General features: G+C 40.4%; 1 protein-coding gene across 1 annotated transcript; it reads left to right on the top strand.

Annotated features, from left to right (window-relative positions):
• The first annotated feature begins 974 nt into the window (after nt 1-974).
• LOC109036993 (uncharacterized) lies at nt 975-6737 on the top strand. Its single transcript, XM_072305867.1, has 3 exons — nt 975-1388; nt 4524-4724; nt 5298-6737. The coding sequence occupies exons 1-3, from the start codon at nt 975-977 to the stop codon at nt 6735-6737; spliced, it is 2055 nt and encodes a 684-aa protein (XP_072161968.1).
• Nucleotides 6738-13013: the final 6276 nt, after the last annotated feature.

Genomic DNA, 13013 nt, shown 5'->3' with positions numbered 1-13013 from the left:
CTTTAATAATCGAAGTATCGATGAATTGACGGGCGATCAATCGATTATTCTGCGTTAATTGCCCAGCATCTTAATTACATCCCGTGCAAGGCCGATCAGTGAAAGAATGTCACCCTCAACCCGAATAGATATACACCGTAAGCTATCGATTTTAAAACCATTACCGCGTTTTTGGCTACTCTACCGTGATAGCATAAAGAGCAGTAATTGCAAACTTGGATGAACCATGAGACATATTAAAGCATGTACTGATCATGGGTCATACAGGAAATGCGCTTACTTTTCACTTCGCTATCACTGTAGTATTCGCCTACTTCGGCACGTGACTTGTCAAATCGACAACTATCATTCCAACTAGTTATGTATGTCGCAATAATTACTGTACGACACGCGACCTTCATGATGTCGTAGAGAAGGGGTCGCAAACAGTAATTGATTTAGAAAGTAGAAACTATTAAAACGATGATGTTAGCTCGATTGACGAGTTAGTTTCGTTGGTGTTGACTTGCAGTGATTGCAGTGGAAGTGTTCGCTTACAGCAATTACAGTGTTCGCTTACAGCAATTACAGTGTTCGCTTACAGCAATTACAGTGTTCGTGCAGTGATTTTTCTGGTGAGTACTTTTCCATTTTTTTTTTTATTTTCTCAAATCAGAGAAATCAAACAATTTTCCTATCAAGATATCAGCATGACGCTACTGTTTAAGAAGAAAAATACTGGGCTCATAAAATTTACTTCATTTCCACTTAAATTTTTTCTTCCTTAGAAATTTATCAGACATTTTCATTAATAAAAATTAAAAATTTTAGAAGTGCAACTTCTCATTTTAAACCACAAATTCAAGCCACTAAAAAAAACTCACATGTTAAACCGAAAGAAAGAAACACAAAACCATTTTCTTCTTTTTTTACTTAATTTTTTAATCCTTCTCAGAAAAGCCCATTTTCTTTTCTCATTCTTTAGATAACTTACTATGACGACCAACAGTGAAGAAATCGTAACTCCCGCCGCTATACACGATCTATCCCCTTCCCCCGAGCCAACCCCGCCTGCCTCCCCCGAAATAATCCCCGCATCTGACGAAGAAACTGACCACCCAATCCCCCCTTTAACGCAACTAACTCCTCCCAACCCCGAACTTCCATCCACCTCAGCCACCCCTGATGTTATCCCCGCAGCTCGCCCCAAAGCAGTTCCTTTGATAATCCTCGAAACATCCGATGAGGAAGAGGATCCTATATCGCGCGAAGAACCAGTGCCAAAGCGCAGTAGACTTTCCTCTGACGGAAAGTACCACAATCAGTACAATTGGCCGCCAGTTGCATACGGTCAACGTATGCAGGAGACCGTTGGATTGTGCGAGGATCCAAATACGTGTAAACTGCTTGTGAGAGTACAGCGGGAGGGGGATTCTACACTAGATGCAGACTTGAATCTGCAGGAACAATTAGAAAAAGAGAAAAATGAAAGTGATGAGGTTAAGAAGAAGGAAAATAATTTAAATCAGGAAAAAAATGACGCCAGAGAAAAGAAAGAAAAGAAAAATATACCGATCGACATTCAAGGGCTTTTAAACGAGGACATGGATATTATTGAATTGTTCTGTCTCACGGACAAACATTAGAGTCAAATTAAACTGGAGACCATAATGCTGTGCTAAGGAAGAACGCCGTATGAAAATTCGGGATTTGCCAAATTTCGTCGGATAAATTAAATATTTTCAGGAAAGTATAAAAAATATGGCAACGTCTGAAGGCTCATACGGCGTTCTTCCTTAGCACAGTAGAATGTGTCATAGGATCGTATTTTCGTGTTTGCATGTGATAGAGTAGCAAAAAATCAGTAGCGCTAGGTATCACCAAAATTTCTGGACTTAGAAACTTCGCGTATGGAAACATGCTATTACATTATTTTGCTAGCGCATCATCTGCAACGATGAAAATACTATTCTAAGACCAATGTAACTGCTCAGTTTTGTCATGGGAACGGAGTTCCCCATGATATTACAATCGTTCCGTTGCTTTCGCTATGGGATTCCCTATACCTCTGCGACCTTGAGCGTTTCGCCCAATCTCCGATTTTTGGTAGATTTTCCGATGTATCAAAAACCGTTGTATTTTTTAGCCAATCATGTCTCTACGTCAAGTTGTGTTGATTTCTAAAATTCGCTTTCAGCGAGTTTTTTTCCACTATGAGATGTCGTGTCTGACTGGTAAATCTGCGCAGAACCACGAAGTTCCGTTTTTAGGCAAATTCTTTTTTTTGGGAGGTTTTCATTGGCTATTTTTCGCCATCAGTTTTCTGTTCGTTGGTGCAAAAGATCGCCTACCTCGTTGCTCTTGAGAAGCCGCCATTATCCCACCTCAAATTTTAAACATAGATATAAAGAAATAATAACCATCGTACAAGGTGGAAAATTGCTCTGGAGGACCCGTTACGGATATATGAGCCAAAATCAGAACTCGATTGATGGATTTAATCCATGAATACAGAAATATTGCCTCAGCTTACTGCCGCGATCGCAAATGCATGGTGTGATGAACCTTGTGACATACATATGACAGCATAGGTAAACAATGTCTCACAGAGTAATACGGTTAATCCGTTGTCTCTTAGGACGCCAGTGGCCGAACTGTTGAAATCTCAAGGACGTCTTTTGTGAAGCCCCGCTCAGCGTCCGAGATCACTTAACTGTTCTCTTTTTCTCCATCATTATCCAAGCGGTGAGATAGTTCAGTTAGCTACGCCACTGTTCTGATTCTGGGAGAGCGTCACTTTTTGTGCGAGCGGGGGTTCGAATCTCGTAGGGGACAGCTAATTTTTACTGGTTGTATTGAATGTTTTAGACCAATCATCTAACAATAATTAATACTTGGCAACTTAGGAAGCACATAGGTCCCTTACGATGCGTATTCGGGCATATGTGTAGAGTAAAAATATCATACGTAGGGTGTCCCAAAAGTACCGGGACTGGTTCTGTAACTTCAAAAGTAAGATAGATACAGACATGATTTCTCATTTTAAAGATCAACTCAATACCTATCGATTAAAACCAAGATCAGCTCAATCGAATAAAAATTGACCGAGTTATGACAATTTGAAATTAGAGAGGAAAGTTTACCCCTACGGTTTTTAGGAAGATTTTTCGCTTACCAGAATTCAAAAAGTAAATATTCGTATCCACTTTCCTCCGAATCTTCCATAACTTCCTTTTGCTTTTCAAAGTACCGTCCATCAAACCGGATGCACTTTTTCATGCGCTTTTGCCACTTATCCAACATTGTTTTCCTGAATTCTTCCTCTGGGATGGAGTTGAAAAAGTTTTGAATTGCATTCTGGATTTCGGTCTTCGATACGAATCTTCGTCCGCGAAGCTCCTTTTTAAGCGTAGGAAACATCCAAAAATCACATGGAGCCAAGTCAGGGCTATGAGGGGGATGAGGGATTGTTTCAACTCCATTTTTACTCATAAATTCACGTGTTAAGCTCGATGTGTGAGGCCGCGCATTGTCTTGATGGAGTATCCACGAAGCTTTCAAGTCCGACCGTTTCCGGGAAATGTGCATTCTCAACTCCTTTAGTACTTTGCAATAATACGCACTGTCAACTGTTGTGTTTGATGGTACAAAATGTTGATAAATGACACCTCGAAAATAAAAAAACACAATAAGCATCACTTTATCGGCCGACTTTTCGATTTACGGCGATGAAGAATCTTCCTTAAAAACCGTAGGCGTAAACTTTCCTCGCTGATTTCAAATTGCCATAACTCGGTCAATTTTTATCCGATTGAGCTGATCTTGGTTTTAATCGATGGGTATTGAGTTGATCTTTAAAATGAGATCAAAATCATGTCTGTATCTATCTTACTTTCGAAGTTACAGAACAAGTTTTTTGGGATACCTTATGTATACTTTACGCCGAAAAAGCGAACCTGAAACTTAAATGCGTTAACTTCCTAAAACCATATATAATCCAACGAAAATAAATAATTGGTACATAACAGCTTTCTCGTATGCAAAGAAAATAATTAAAAATGTTAAAAAAGAGATGTCAACACAAAATTACATAGCCCCTTCAATTCAGAAGATACTACAAACGAACTGTACCTTAACATTTTCATATCCCAGAAGCTAACGTTCCCATGACGAATATTGCCATCGCTAGCGATTGCAAAATCCAACTTGTTTTGTTTCTTTTTACTTTGTTTTGTTTATTTTTTTTTTGTAAATATGATTCCCCCTTTCTCGGCTACTGTTTGAACATGCATTATAAAATAATATAAAAATAAATGGGGATAAAAGGAACTGTAATGCCGCCCGCCCCCCCTTCTCATCCTACCTTCCACCCTTACCTCCTCACTCCTACTTTTGCTTTAAGTTTAAACAATCTAAGCCCCCCCCCCCTCTCTACAGTCTTATCATAACGGGAAAAAAACTAAATCATTCCCTCCCATACCTCCCCGCACAGAACCGACCCCGATGAAAAATCAAGGATGGGCGACTCCAACAACGACCTCTAGCCTGAGCATGAAATTTTAACGGAAGAAGAAATTGAAGAGGTTTTCCGGCAGATTGACAACGCAGCCGTTGACTTATGGCCACCACATGAAATTTTGACGGATGAAGACCTGCATCAACTGTTTGCGCAGATTGACGTCCTCAACAATGACCCAGGGGTGCCACGTGAACTTTTGAATCTGCAGCAGCAGCAAAGCGCAGAAGTAAGTATGGGTTGGTTAACATTTCTTTTCTCTCTTTCTTTTTCTTTATCACCATTAAAAATTTACATTATTCTGTTTGTTACAAACATTGTAATCAAACGGCAATGGTTTAAATGGTCATCGTTTCTGAGACACAGTTTTAATTTGAATGAATACAAGTAACTTACCGGACAACTGTATTTTAGTTTGTTATGATGGTTTCCTGCTTCATTTATGAAGGCATTTCGTGCAGTGGCGTGGCGTGAATTGCGATGCATCGATTGTTATGCCATTTAAACCTATGGCAAAGAATCGATTTTTGAACACCCTGTTTATCGATAATTTTCCATAGGTTTAGATGGCCGATCAATCTATATATCGCAAAGCACGGCACGCCACTAATTTCGTACTTATATCGTGCTTAATAACTTAACGATTAATCCTCGAAATTAAAAATAGAGAGTAAAATAATACTAGAGGAAATAATAAATAAAATAATGAAATTAATAAAATAAAAAAAAAAATTATACGAAAAAAAAAATATAAAAAAAAGAGGAACAAACACTTTAAGGTGTGCTTTTCTACTTGTTCTAGATCTCGTCACCGGTCGACCAAACCCCAAAAAACACAGATGATTCAACTCCGGAGGACAAATCTCAGCACCCTGACAGCGAGAGCGAAAACTTACCAACAAGTGATACATCCCCCCAGACTGCCAGGCAACCCGCTGGGCGCCCTCAATCATCGCAGGAAACTCAACCTCAACAGGGGGAAGGTCGCCGTTTGCCATTTGAGGTGATAAGGGAGGAAATCCAAAACCTGGACAATCTATATACAGTTCAACACGATGTTTGTCTTTTATTGGAGCAAACCCCGGGACCGGAACGTCAACACGAGTGGATCAGGTCGACGTTAGAGCGGCTCTTAAATTTTGGGCACGAGCGCACAGGAACTCAAGGTACCGATTTTGTCCAGTTGGTCATCACGAGTGCCTCCAACCCCGAGTTGCCATTATTTATTTCCCCTCGACGTGGCGATCAGTTGGACCCTGATGTCATATTTGCGCGCTTGGAAAAAGTTTTGAATTCCAATGAAAATTTTCTCTTGGCGGGGCGTGTGAATGTAAAATTCACGGTTCTCAAAATGCCTATTGACCGGGGGAATAATCGCATCACCCAAGCGCGAATAAAATCTTTAACTTTGGAAAGACTTCTGAATCGTAAACATGCTTGCATTAATATCCGTAATAATGATAACTGTTGTCTCGCACGCGCTCTTATGTTAACAATAGCCCATGTGGACCAGTTTGACGGTCCTGCAGCCCGTGCCCATTATAGAGCTATCAAACAGCATAACAGGCCATATCAAACTTGGCATGCAATGGAGCTATGCAGGGGAGCAGATGTCAATTTATGTAACGGAGGAGGGATACCTGAAATAAGGAAATTTCAGGACTTCCTCTTAGACTATACGATTACAGTTTGGTCACATAGAGCGGGTCGGGAGACACTTTTTGAGGGTCCACAATCACCGGACCGGAAAAATCTAGATGTTTATTTTGAGGCGTCACATTTTGTTACAATCACATCGTTGAAAGGCTTTTTTGGTTACAGTCATTTTTGCCGGTACTGTAAAATTGGGTATAGTAACGTCGAACAGCACATTTGTGCTGCATCTTGTCCGAAATGTTATGCAGCTTTTCCATGTGATGAGACTGCCGAGAAAAAAAAATGTGACAGTTGCAATCGTACTTTTAACAGCGCTGACTGTTGGGAGAGGCATGTGACAGTTTTGTACTCGAAGGGAAAACCGGTATGTGATTGGGTGAAGAAATGTATAGACTGCTACAAAACTTACAATTTGCTTAAAAGGAAACCATTCAACCCTCATAAATGCGGGGAAGTTTATTGTACCGCCTGTGCCAGATTTTTTGGTAGGGGGCACTTGTGCTTCATGAAAAAACTTAAAGTTTCGAATTGCAGCGAGAAAAAAGAAAACAAAAAGAAGAAAAGACCACGGGGGATGCAGAAATGACTGCTAGCGAAGAAGAGGGAGAGAGTGAGTGTGAGGGGGGAGAGAGCGACTGTGAAGCGGAAGATAAAGGCAAGTGAAGTGAAAATAGGGGGTAAGCGGAGAAAGAGGGAGCCCCCAGGATCTAATTTTCTTTTTGTTTTCTTCGATCTCGAATGTATGCAGGCAAAACCAACTAATATACCCGGTGAAAACCTACATCAACCGAACCTCTGCGTGAGTCGACAGTGTTGTAACGTATGCATTGATAATTATGAAGGTATAATGGATGATTTTTGTTTGAATTGTGGTAAACGTGAAAATGTTTTTTATGGTTTGAATTGTATTTCCGAATTCATTACCCACTTGCAGTCCACAGAAGTGGACTTCAAAGATGTTACATGTATTGCACACAATGGTGGGCGATACGATTTTTTATGCTTGGTAAGAGTAATGGTCGTGGACAGGAAATGGAAGCCTGACATCATCAGCAATGGTGCAAAAATTATTACTTTTAAATACGGTAACTTACGATTTGTCGATAGCTTAAATTTTTTTTCAACTGCTGCATTATCAAAACTTGTAAAAATGATGAGCATAGAGGGCGGGATAGGGAAGGGTTATTTTCCTCATTTATTTAACAGGCCTGAGTTCCAAGATTATGAAGGGAATATGCCCGATCTTAAATATTTTAGCCCGGATGACATGAGTCCCAAAGACCGAGCAGCTGTAATCGAGTGGCACGCAAATAAAGTTGCGGAGAACTACATTTTTAATTTTAAAAAAGAAATTCTTCACTATTGTAAAATGGATGTTGAAATTTTATTGAAAGCCTGCTTAAAAGTCCGAAATATATTTTTGTTAGAGACTCAAATTGATCCGTGGAGGGAAACGTATACGATCGCGGGAGCATGTATGCGCACATTTTTGAAATTATTCATTAAAGACAAGAGTATTCCAATTCTGCCAGTGAACGGTTATTGCGCGGTTGATAAACAAAGTTTAATAGCACTTCATTGGCTCGATTGGATCGCGCATGACAGAGGTTTAACCATTCTTCATTCTGGTAATGGCCGTGAAGTAACAATACCCCGTTTGAGCTATAGAGTAGACGGATTTGTGCCGGATAAGAATTTGATCTTTGAATTTTACGGGTGCTATTATCACGGGTGCCCGTCATGTTTCAAAAAAGGTAGGGATATTCCCTTACATACGGCACCGGATGAAACAATGGATACGCGGTACGATCGAACGCTGAGCAGAGAACAGGCTATTCTAAAATTGAAAGACGCCGATAACCGTCCACTTTACACATTGGAAACAATATGGGAGTGTCAGTTCAATTTTCTCCGTAAATCCAGACCTGATATTGAAACTTTCTGCTTAAAAAATCGCGCCATTTACACCGTCCCTTCTTTGAATCCGAAAGACGCGTTCTACGGAGGCCGCACGAACGCAGGTAAGCTTTACGTAGAGGCTGACCCAGCTGCCGGAGAGCGAATACAATACTATGATTTCACCAGTTTGTACAGTTACACAAACAAGTATTGTAGTTATCCGGTGGGGCGTCCTGAAAAAATATTATAAGTATGGGGACCAGTGTGAAGTCGTGAACATTAACCGAATTTTTGGGCTCATTAAATGCGTGGTGTTACCACCCGATAACCTTTACCATCCTGTATTGCCGTGGAGGTGTCATGGTAAACTCTATTTTACCCTCTGCCGCACTTGCGCTGTGAACAGCGTGCAGGTAGATTGCCGACACGCGGATCAGGAGCGGCAGCTTGAGGGGACCTGGGTAAGTTTAGAAATACAGAAGGCTCTTGAAAAAGGGTACACAATTTTAAAAGTCCACGAAATCTGGCATTACAAAAAAACTCAATTCGATGGTAAGTCGGGCGGATTATTTGTTGATTATATAAACTACAAAAACCCTCAAAAACATTTTTCGGGCAAAAAATCCGGTCGAGGAAATTGACGTGTCACTTCCTTTTCAAGTATAAGATAGGCAAAAACCTTTGATGAATTCCCAAGGTCCACTAAGACTAATAATCATCAAAAAGTTCAAAAAAAATAAATCCCTTGCCAAAAATAAATAAAAAACCGATTTTGAGATAAATCCCTCGAATGAACTTGAAATCACAAAATCGGTCGAGGATGTCAACTGAAACTTTTCCCCCTTTAATTATGAGCTCCGCAACAAGGGTGACTCGCTTGTACCTTTTCATACACGAGCCGCACGAATTCATCTCTTCTTCTCTCCTCTCCTTCCGTCCATGGACAGAGGTCCAAAATTTTTCGGATTTACTGACGCGACCGGCTGCGGCTCGATGCTCTCAGTGAATCGGTGCCTTCTTATCATCCCTGATGTCGGCTTCAAGTCGGTTGCAATTTCACCAGTCGACCCATTTTTCCATAACCACATGTTAGACTTTTTCAAAACATGATTCATCTGAAACATGGATTTTTTTTTTAAGGGAGCTTACCATTTGCTTTGGACGGTAGGTAGGTTGTAAGTAATAATTGTTCTTATACTCTATCATTTAAGTATAAAATACATCTGTACCATTGGATGACATTTCGACAGACACGTCAGGTCCGGACAAGTGAGGGGATTTCTGAATCGCAAAATTATTAGTGGAATTGTTATAGTGGAGGAGTTGAGTCCCTTCACGGAATGAGCCCCACTTAAGTCGATAGGTTGTACGTGTTTCTCTCTGACTTATGTGTAATCTTAGTACAATCCACCCATGTTTACGCACCGAGCCGCAGCCGGTCGCGTCAGTAAATCCGAAAAATTTTGGACCTCTGTCCATGGACGGAAGGAGAGGAGAGAAGAAGAGATGAATTCGTGCGGCTCGTGTATGAAAAGGTACAAGCGAGTCACGCTTGTTGCGGAGCTCATAATTAAAGGGGGAAAAGTTTCAGTTGACATCCTCGACCGATTTTGTGATTTCAAGTTCATTCGAGGGATTTATCTCAAAATCGGTTTTTTATTTATTTTTGGCAAAGGATTTATTTTTTTTGAACTTTTTGATGATTATTAGTCTTAGTGGACCTTGGGAATTCATCAAAGGTTTTTGCCTATCTTATACTTGAAAAGGAAGTGACACGTCAATTTCCTCGACCGGATTTTTTGCCCGAAAAATGTTTTTGAGGGTTTTTGTAGTTTATATCAGGTCGTTTTTGGGTGAATAAGTACCTAAAGGTCTGGCTGTACGAAGAACTAGCAAAACCAAAGCGTCGAAAAAACACAAGCAGTATTGTTGATTTCTCCATAAGCCACCATGTTAGAATGCCGGTTTGGTTCACACTTTGTATAAGTCAGAAATTAAATCCCTATATGAATAAAATCCAGGAGTAACATACATGAATGGATTTATTATGGCTTTGACCATCTATTTATAGCAAAATTTACACAAATTAATATCGATTGACTTAAAAAATGTCGAAAAAACACAAGCAGTCGTTGCTTTAGTAGTATGAAAATAGCGACTTGAGCGCAGTAAATTATCCAACAGCGTTGCATGATTGTGCAGAAAAATAGGAATTAAATTACAGCGTTGTATAGGGATTATTGTTCAATATGGCAACGCTGTAAAAAGAAAGTATTGCATGTTGCCCCTTCAATATGTGGGTTATGCAATGGTGTAATAATGCCCCTTCATTTTTCGGGTTATGCAATGGTGTATTTTTCAAGATGGCGCAGCAGCGTTGCCGCGTGGTGCATGTAAATAAATGATTTATTTATTGGTGAAATTTTGCAACATTGCATTTTACAGTGTTACCAGGTGGGGCGAGAAATTAGTTGATTTTTCCGTACAGTGTTGCCAGATTGTGCAAAAAATTCGGATTTTCGGACTTGTAAAATTTTTCGGTTTCGAGAGACCGTATCTTACCATATGTGTCGGTATCTGATACTGTAGATTAGGGTCTGATTCGGTAAAATTGAAAATTTTTCGGAAAATCACCCAAGTCCGAAATCTCGGAAACGAAAAGGTGTATCAAAATTCGGTCAGTACAGTTTTCCGATCTTCCATAGTGTAAAAGAATCGTATTGGTCCGGGACGGAGCGGAGGATGGTAATTTTCCGAAATTTTTTTTAATTTCCCGAATCAGACCCTACTCTCCAGTATCCGATACCAGACCCATACTGTAGGATATGGTCTTTCGAGATCGAAAATTTTTACAAGTCCGAAATTCACATTTCCGGAATCAGACCCTACTCTCCAGTATCCGATACCAGACCCATACTGTAGGATATGGTCTTTCGAAATCGAAAATTTTTACAAGTCCGAAATTCCAATTTCCGGAATCAGACCCTACTCTCCAGTATCCGATACCAGGTCCATACTGTAGGATATGGTCTTTCGAAATCGAAAATTTTTACAAGTCCGAAAATCCAATTACCGAATCAGACCCTAATCTCCAGTATCAGATACCAGGCCCATACTGTAAGATACGGTCTCTCGAAACTGAAAAATTTTACAAGTCTGAAATCTCGAAAACCAAAACTTGTATCGAAATTCGGTCCGTACAGTTTTCCGATCTTCAATAGCGTAAAAGAATCGCATCGGTCCGCGCCGGATCGGACGAGTCCGGAGTCCCGGAGTCCGAAGTCCCCGGAGGGTCTGATTCCGGAAATTGGAATTTCGGACTTGTAAAAATTTTCGATTTCGAAAGACCATATCCTACAGTATGGACCTGGTATCGGATACTGGAGAGTAGGGTCTGATTCCGGAAATTGGAATTTCGGACTTGTAAAAATTTTCGATTTCGATAGACCATATCTTACAGTGTGGGTCTGGTATCGGAGACTGGAGAGTAGGGTCTGATTCCGGAAATTGGATTCTCGGACTTGTAAACATTTTCGATTTCGAAAGACCATATCCTACAGTATGGGTCTGGTATCGGATACTGGAGAGTAGGGTCTGACTCGGGAAATTAAAAAAAATTTCGGAAAATTCTCCTCCTCCGATCCATCCCAACCCGATACGATTCTTTTACACTATCGAAGATCGGAAAACCGTACGACCCGAATTTTGAGACAACTTTTAGTTTTTGAGAAAATCCAACTTTCACCTAAGTCGCATGCGTATCTTATATGTATATACGAGTTTTTACGCTTGCTCGAATAAATGGGTTGGTAGTTCACTCTTGACAGGTTGTATCTCCGAGTGTAAAAACACATCTATAATATATACCTATCTTATGTGTAGGCGCGGTTCTGTTCCTTACATTGTTTTCAGACTGTGCAAAATATTCAGATTTTCGGACTTGAAAAATTTTCGGGATCAATACACCGTAACACCGTATCCTCCAGCATGGGCCTGGTATCGGAGACTGGTGAGTAGGGTCTGATTCGGGAAATTAAAAAATTTTCTGAAAATTACCCTCCTCCGATCCGTCCCGGACCGATGCGATTCTTTTACACTATGGAAGATCGGAAAACTGTACAGACCGAATTTTGATACGACTTTTAGTTTTCGCGAAAATCCAACTTTCACCTAAGTCGCATGTGTATCTTATCTGCATATACGAGTTTTTTTATGCTTGTTTGAATAAATGGATTTTTGAGTTTTACTATTGACCGTTCGTATGTCTGATGTCATAAACACGTCTATGACACATACCTATCTTATGTGTATACGCGGTTTTCCTCGTGGCCTTCGTAGACTGCGGTCCTCGCTCCGTCCAGAGTTCAAAATTCATCGTGAAATAGTTGTGTGTTCATGGATCGCACAACGATGTGACGACTGGCTCTTAGTTTCTACGGATCAAGGGTATCAGAAAAAACTTAAAAATTGCGGGCAGCCCCCCTCGCGAACCGGATTGTTTAGGAAACTTCAGCACAAGCCTACGCCCTACGGGTCCTCACTCTATACGTCCCGAAATCAATGTTCAACGTGAAATATCCGTTGGTTCATGGGTCGCAGAATAATCTGAGGACTCTAATTCACTTGTATGGATCAAGGGTGTCAGAAAAACTTAAAATTTCATTGCGGGTTCTCACCCAGCGGTCGTGAGGGAGCAACGAAGTGCTTTAACTCCGTTTCCGTGCTGCGGTCCTCGATGGATGTGTCACGAGATGATCAATATTCAACGTGAAATATCTGTTGGTTCGTGGATCGCAGGATAATCTTATGAATCTTATTCAGTTGTATGGAGTAAGCGGTATACTCGATGACTTCGATTATTTAACACAACTTCATATGAGAATGTCCATGGTTAATGATTTCGATACTATACCACAGATAGAAACGTAACATATCAATAATTGATGGTATTTGCTTAATATGT

This window comes from Bemisia tabaci, unplaced genomic scaffold (assembly GCF_918797505.1).
Source record: "Bemisia tabaci unplaced genomic scaffold, PGI_BMITA_v3".
NCBI classification, from domain to species: domain Eukaryota; kingdom Metazoa; phylum Arthropoda; class Insecta; order Hemiptera; family Aleyrodidae; genus Bemisia; species Bemisia tabaci.
The sequence above is the reverse complement of the archived record's forward strand: the minus strand, read 5'-3'. Positions and strand labels throughout refer to the sequence as shown.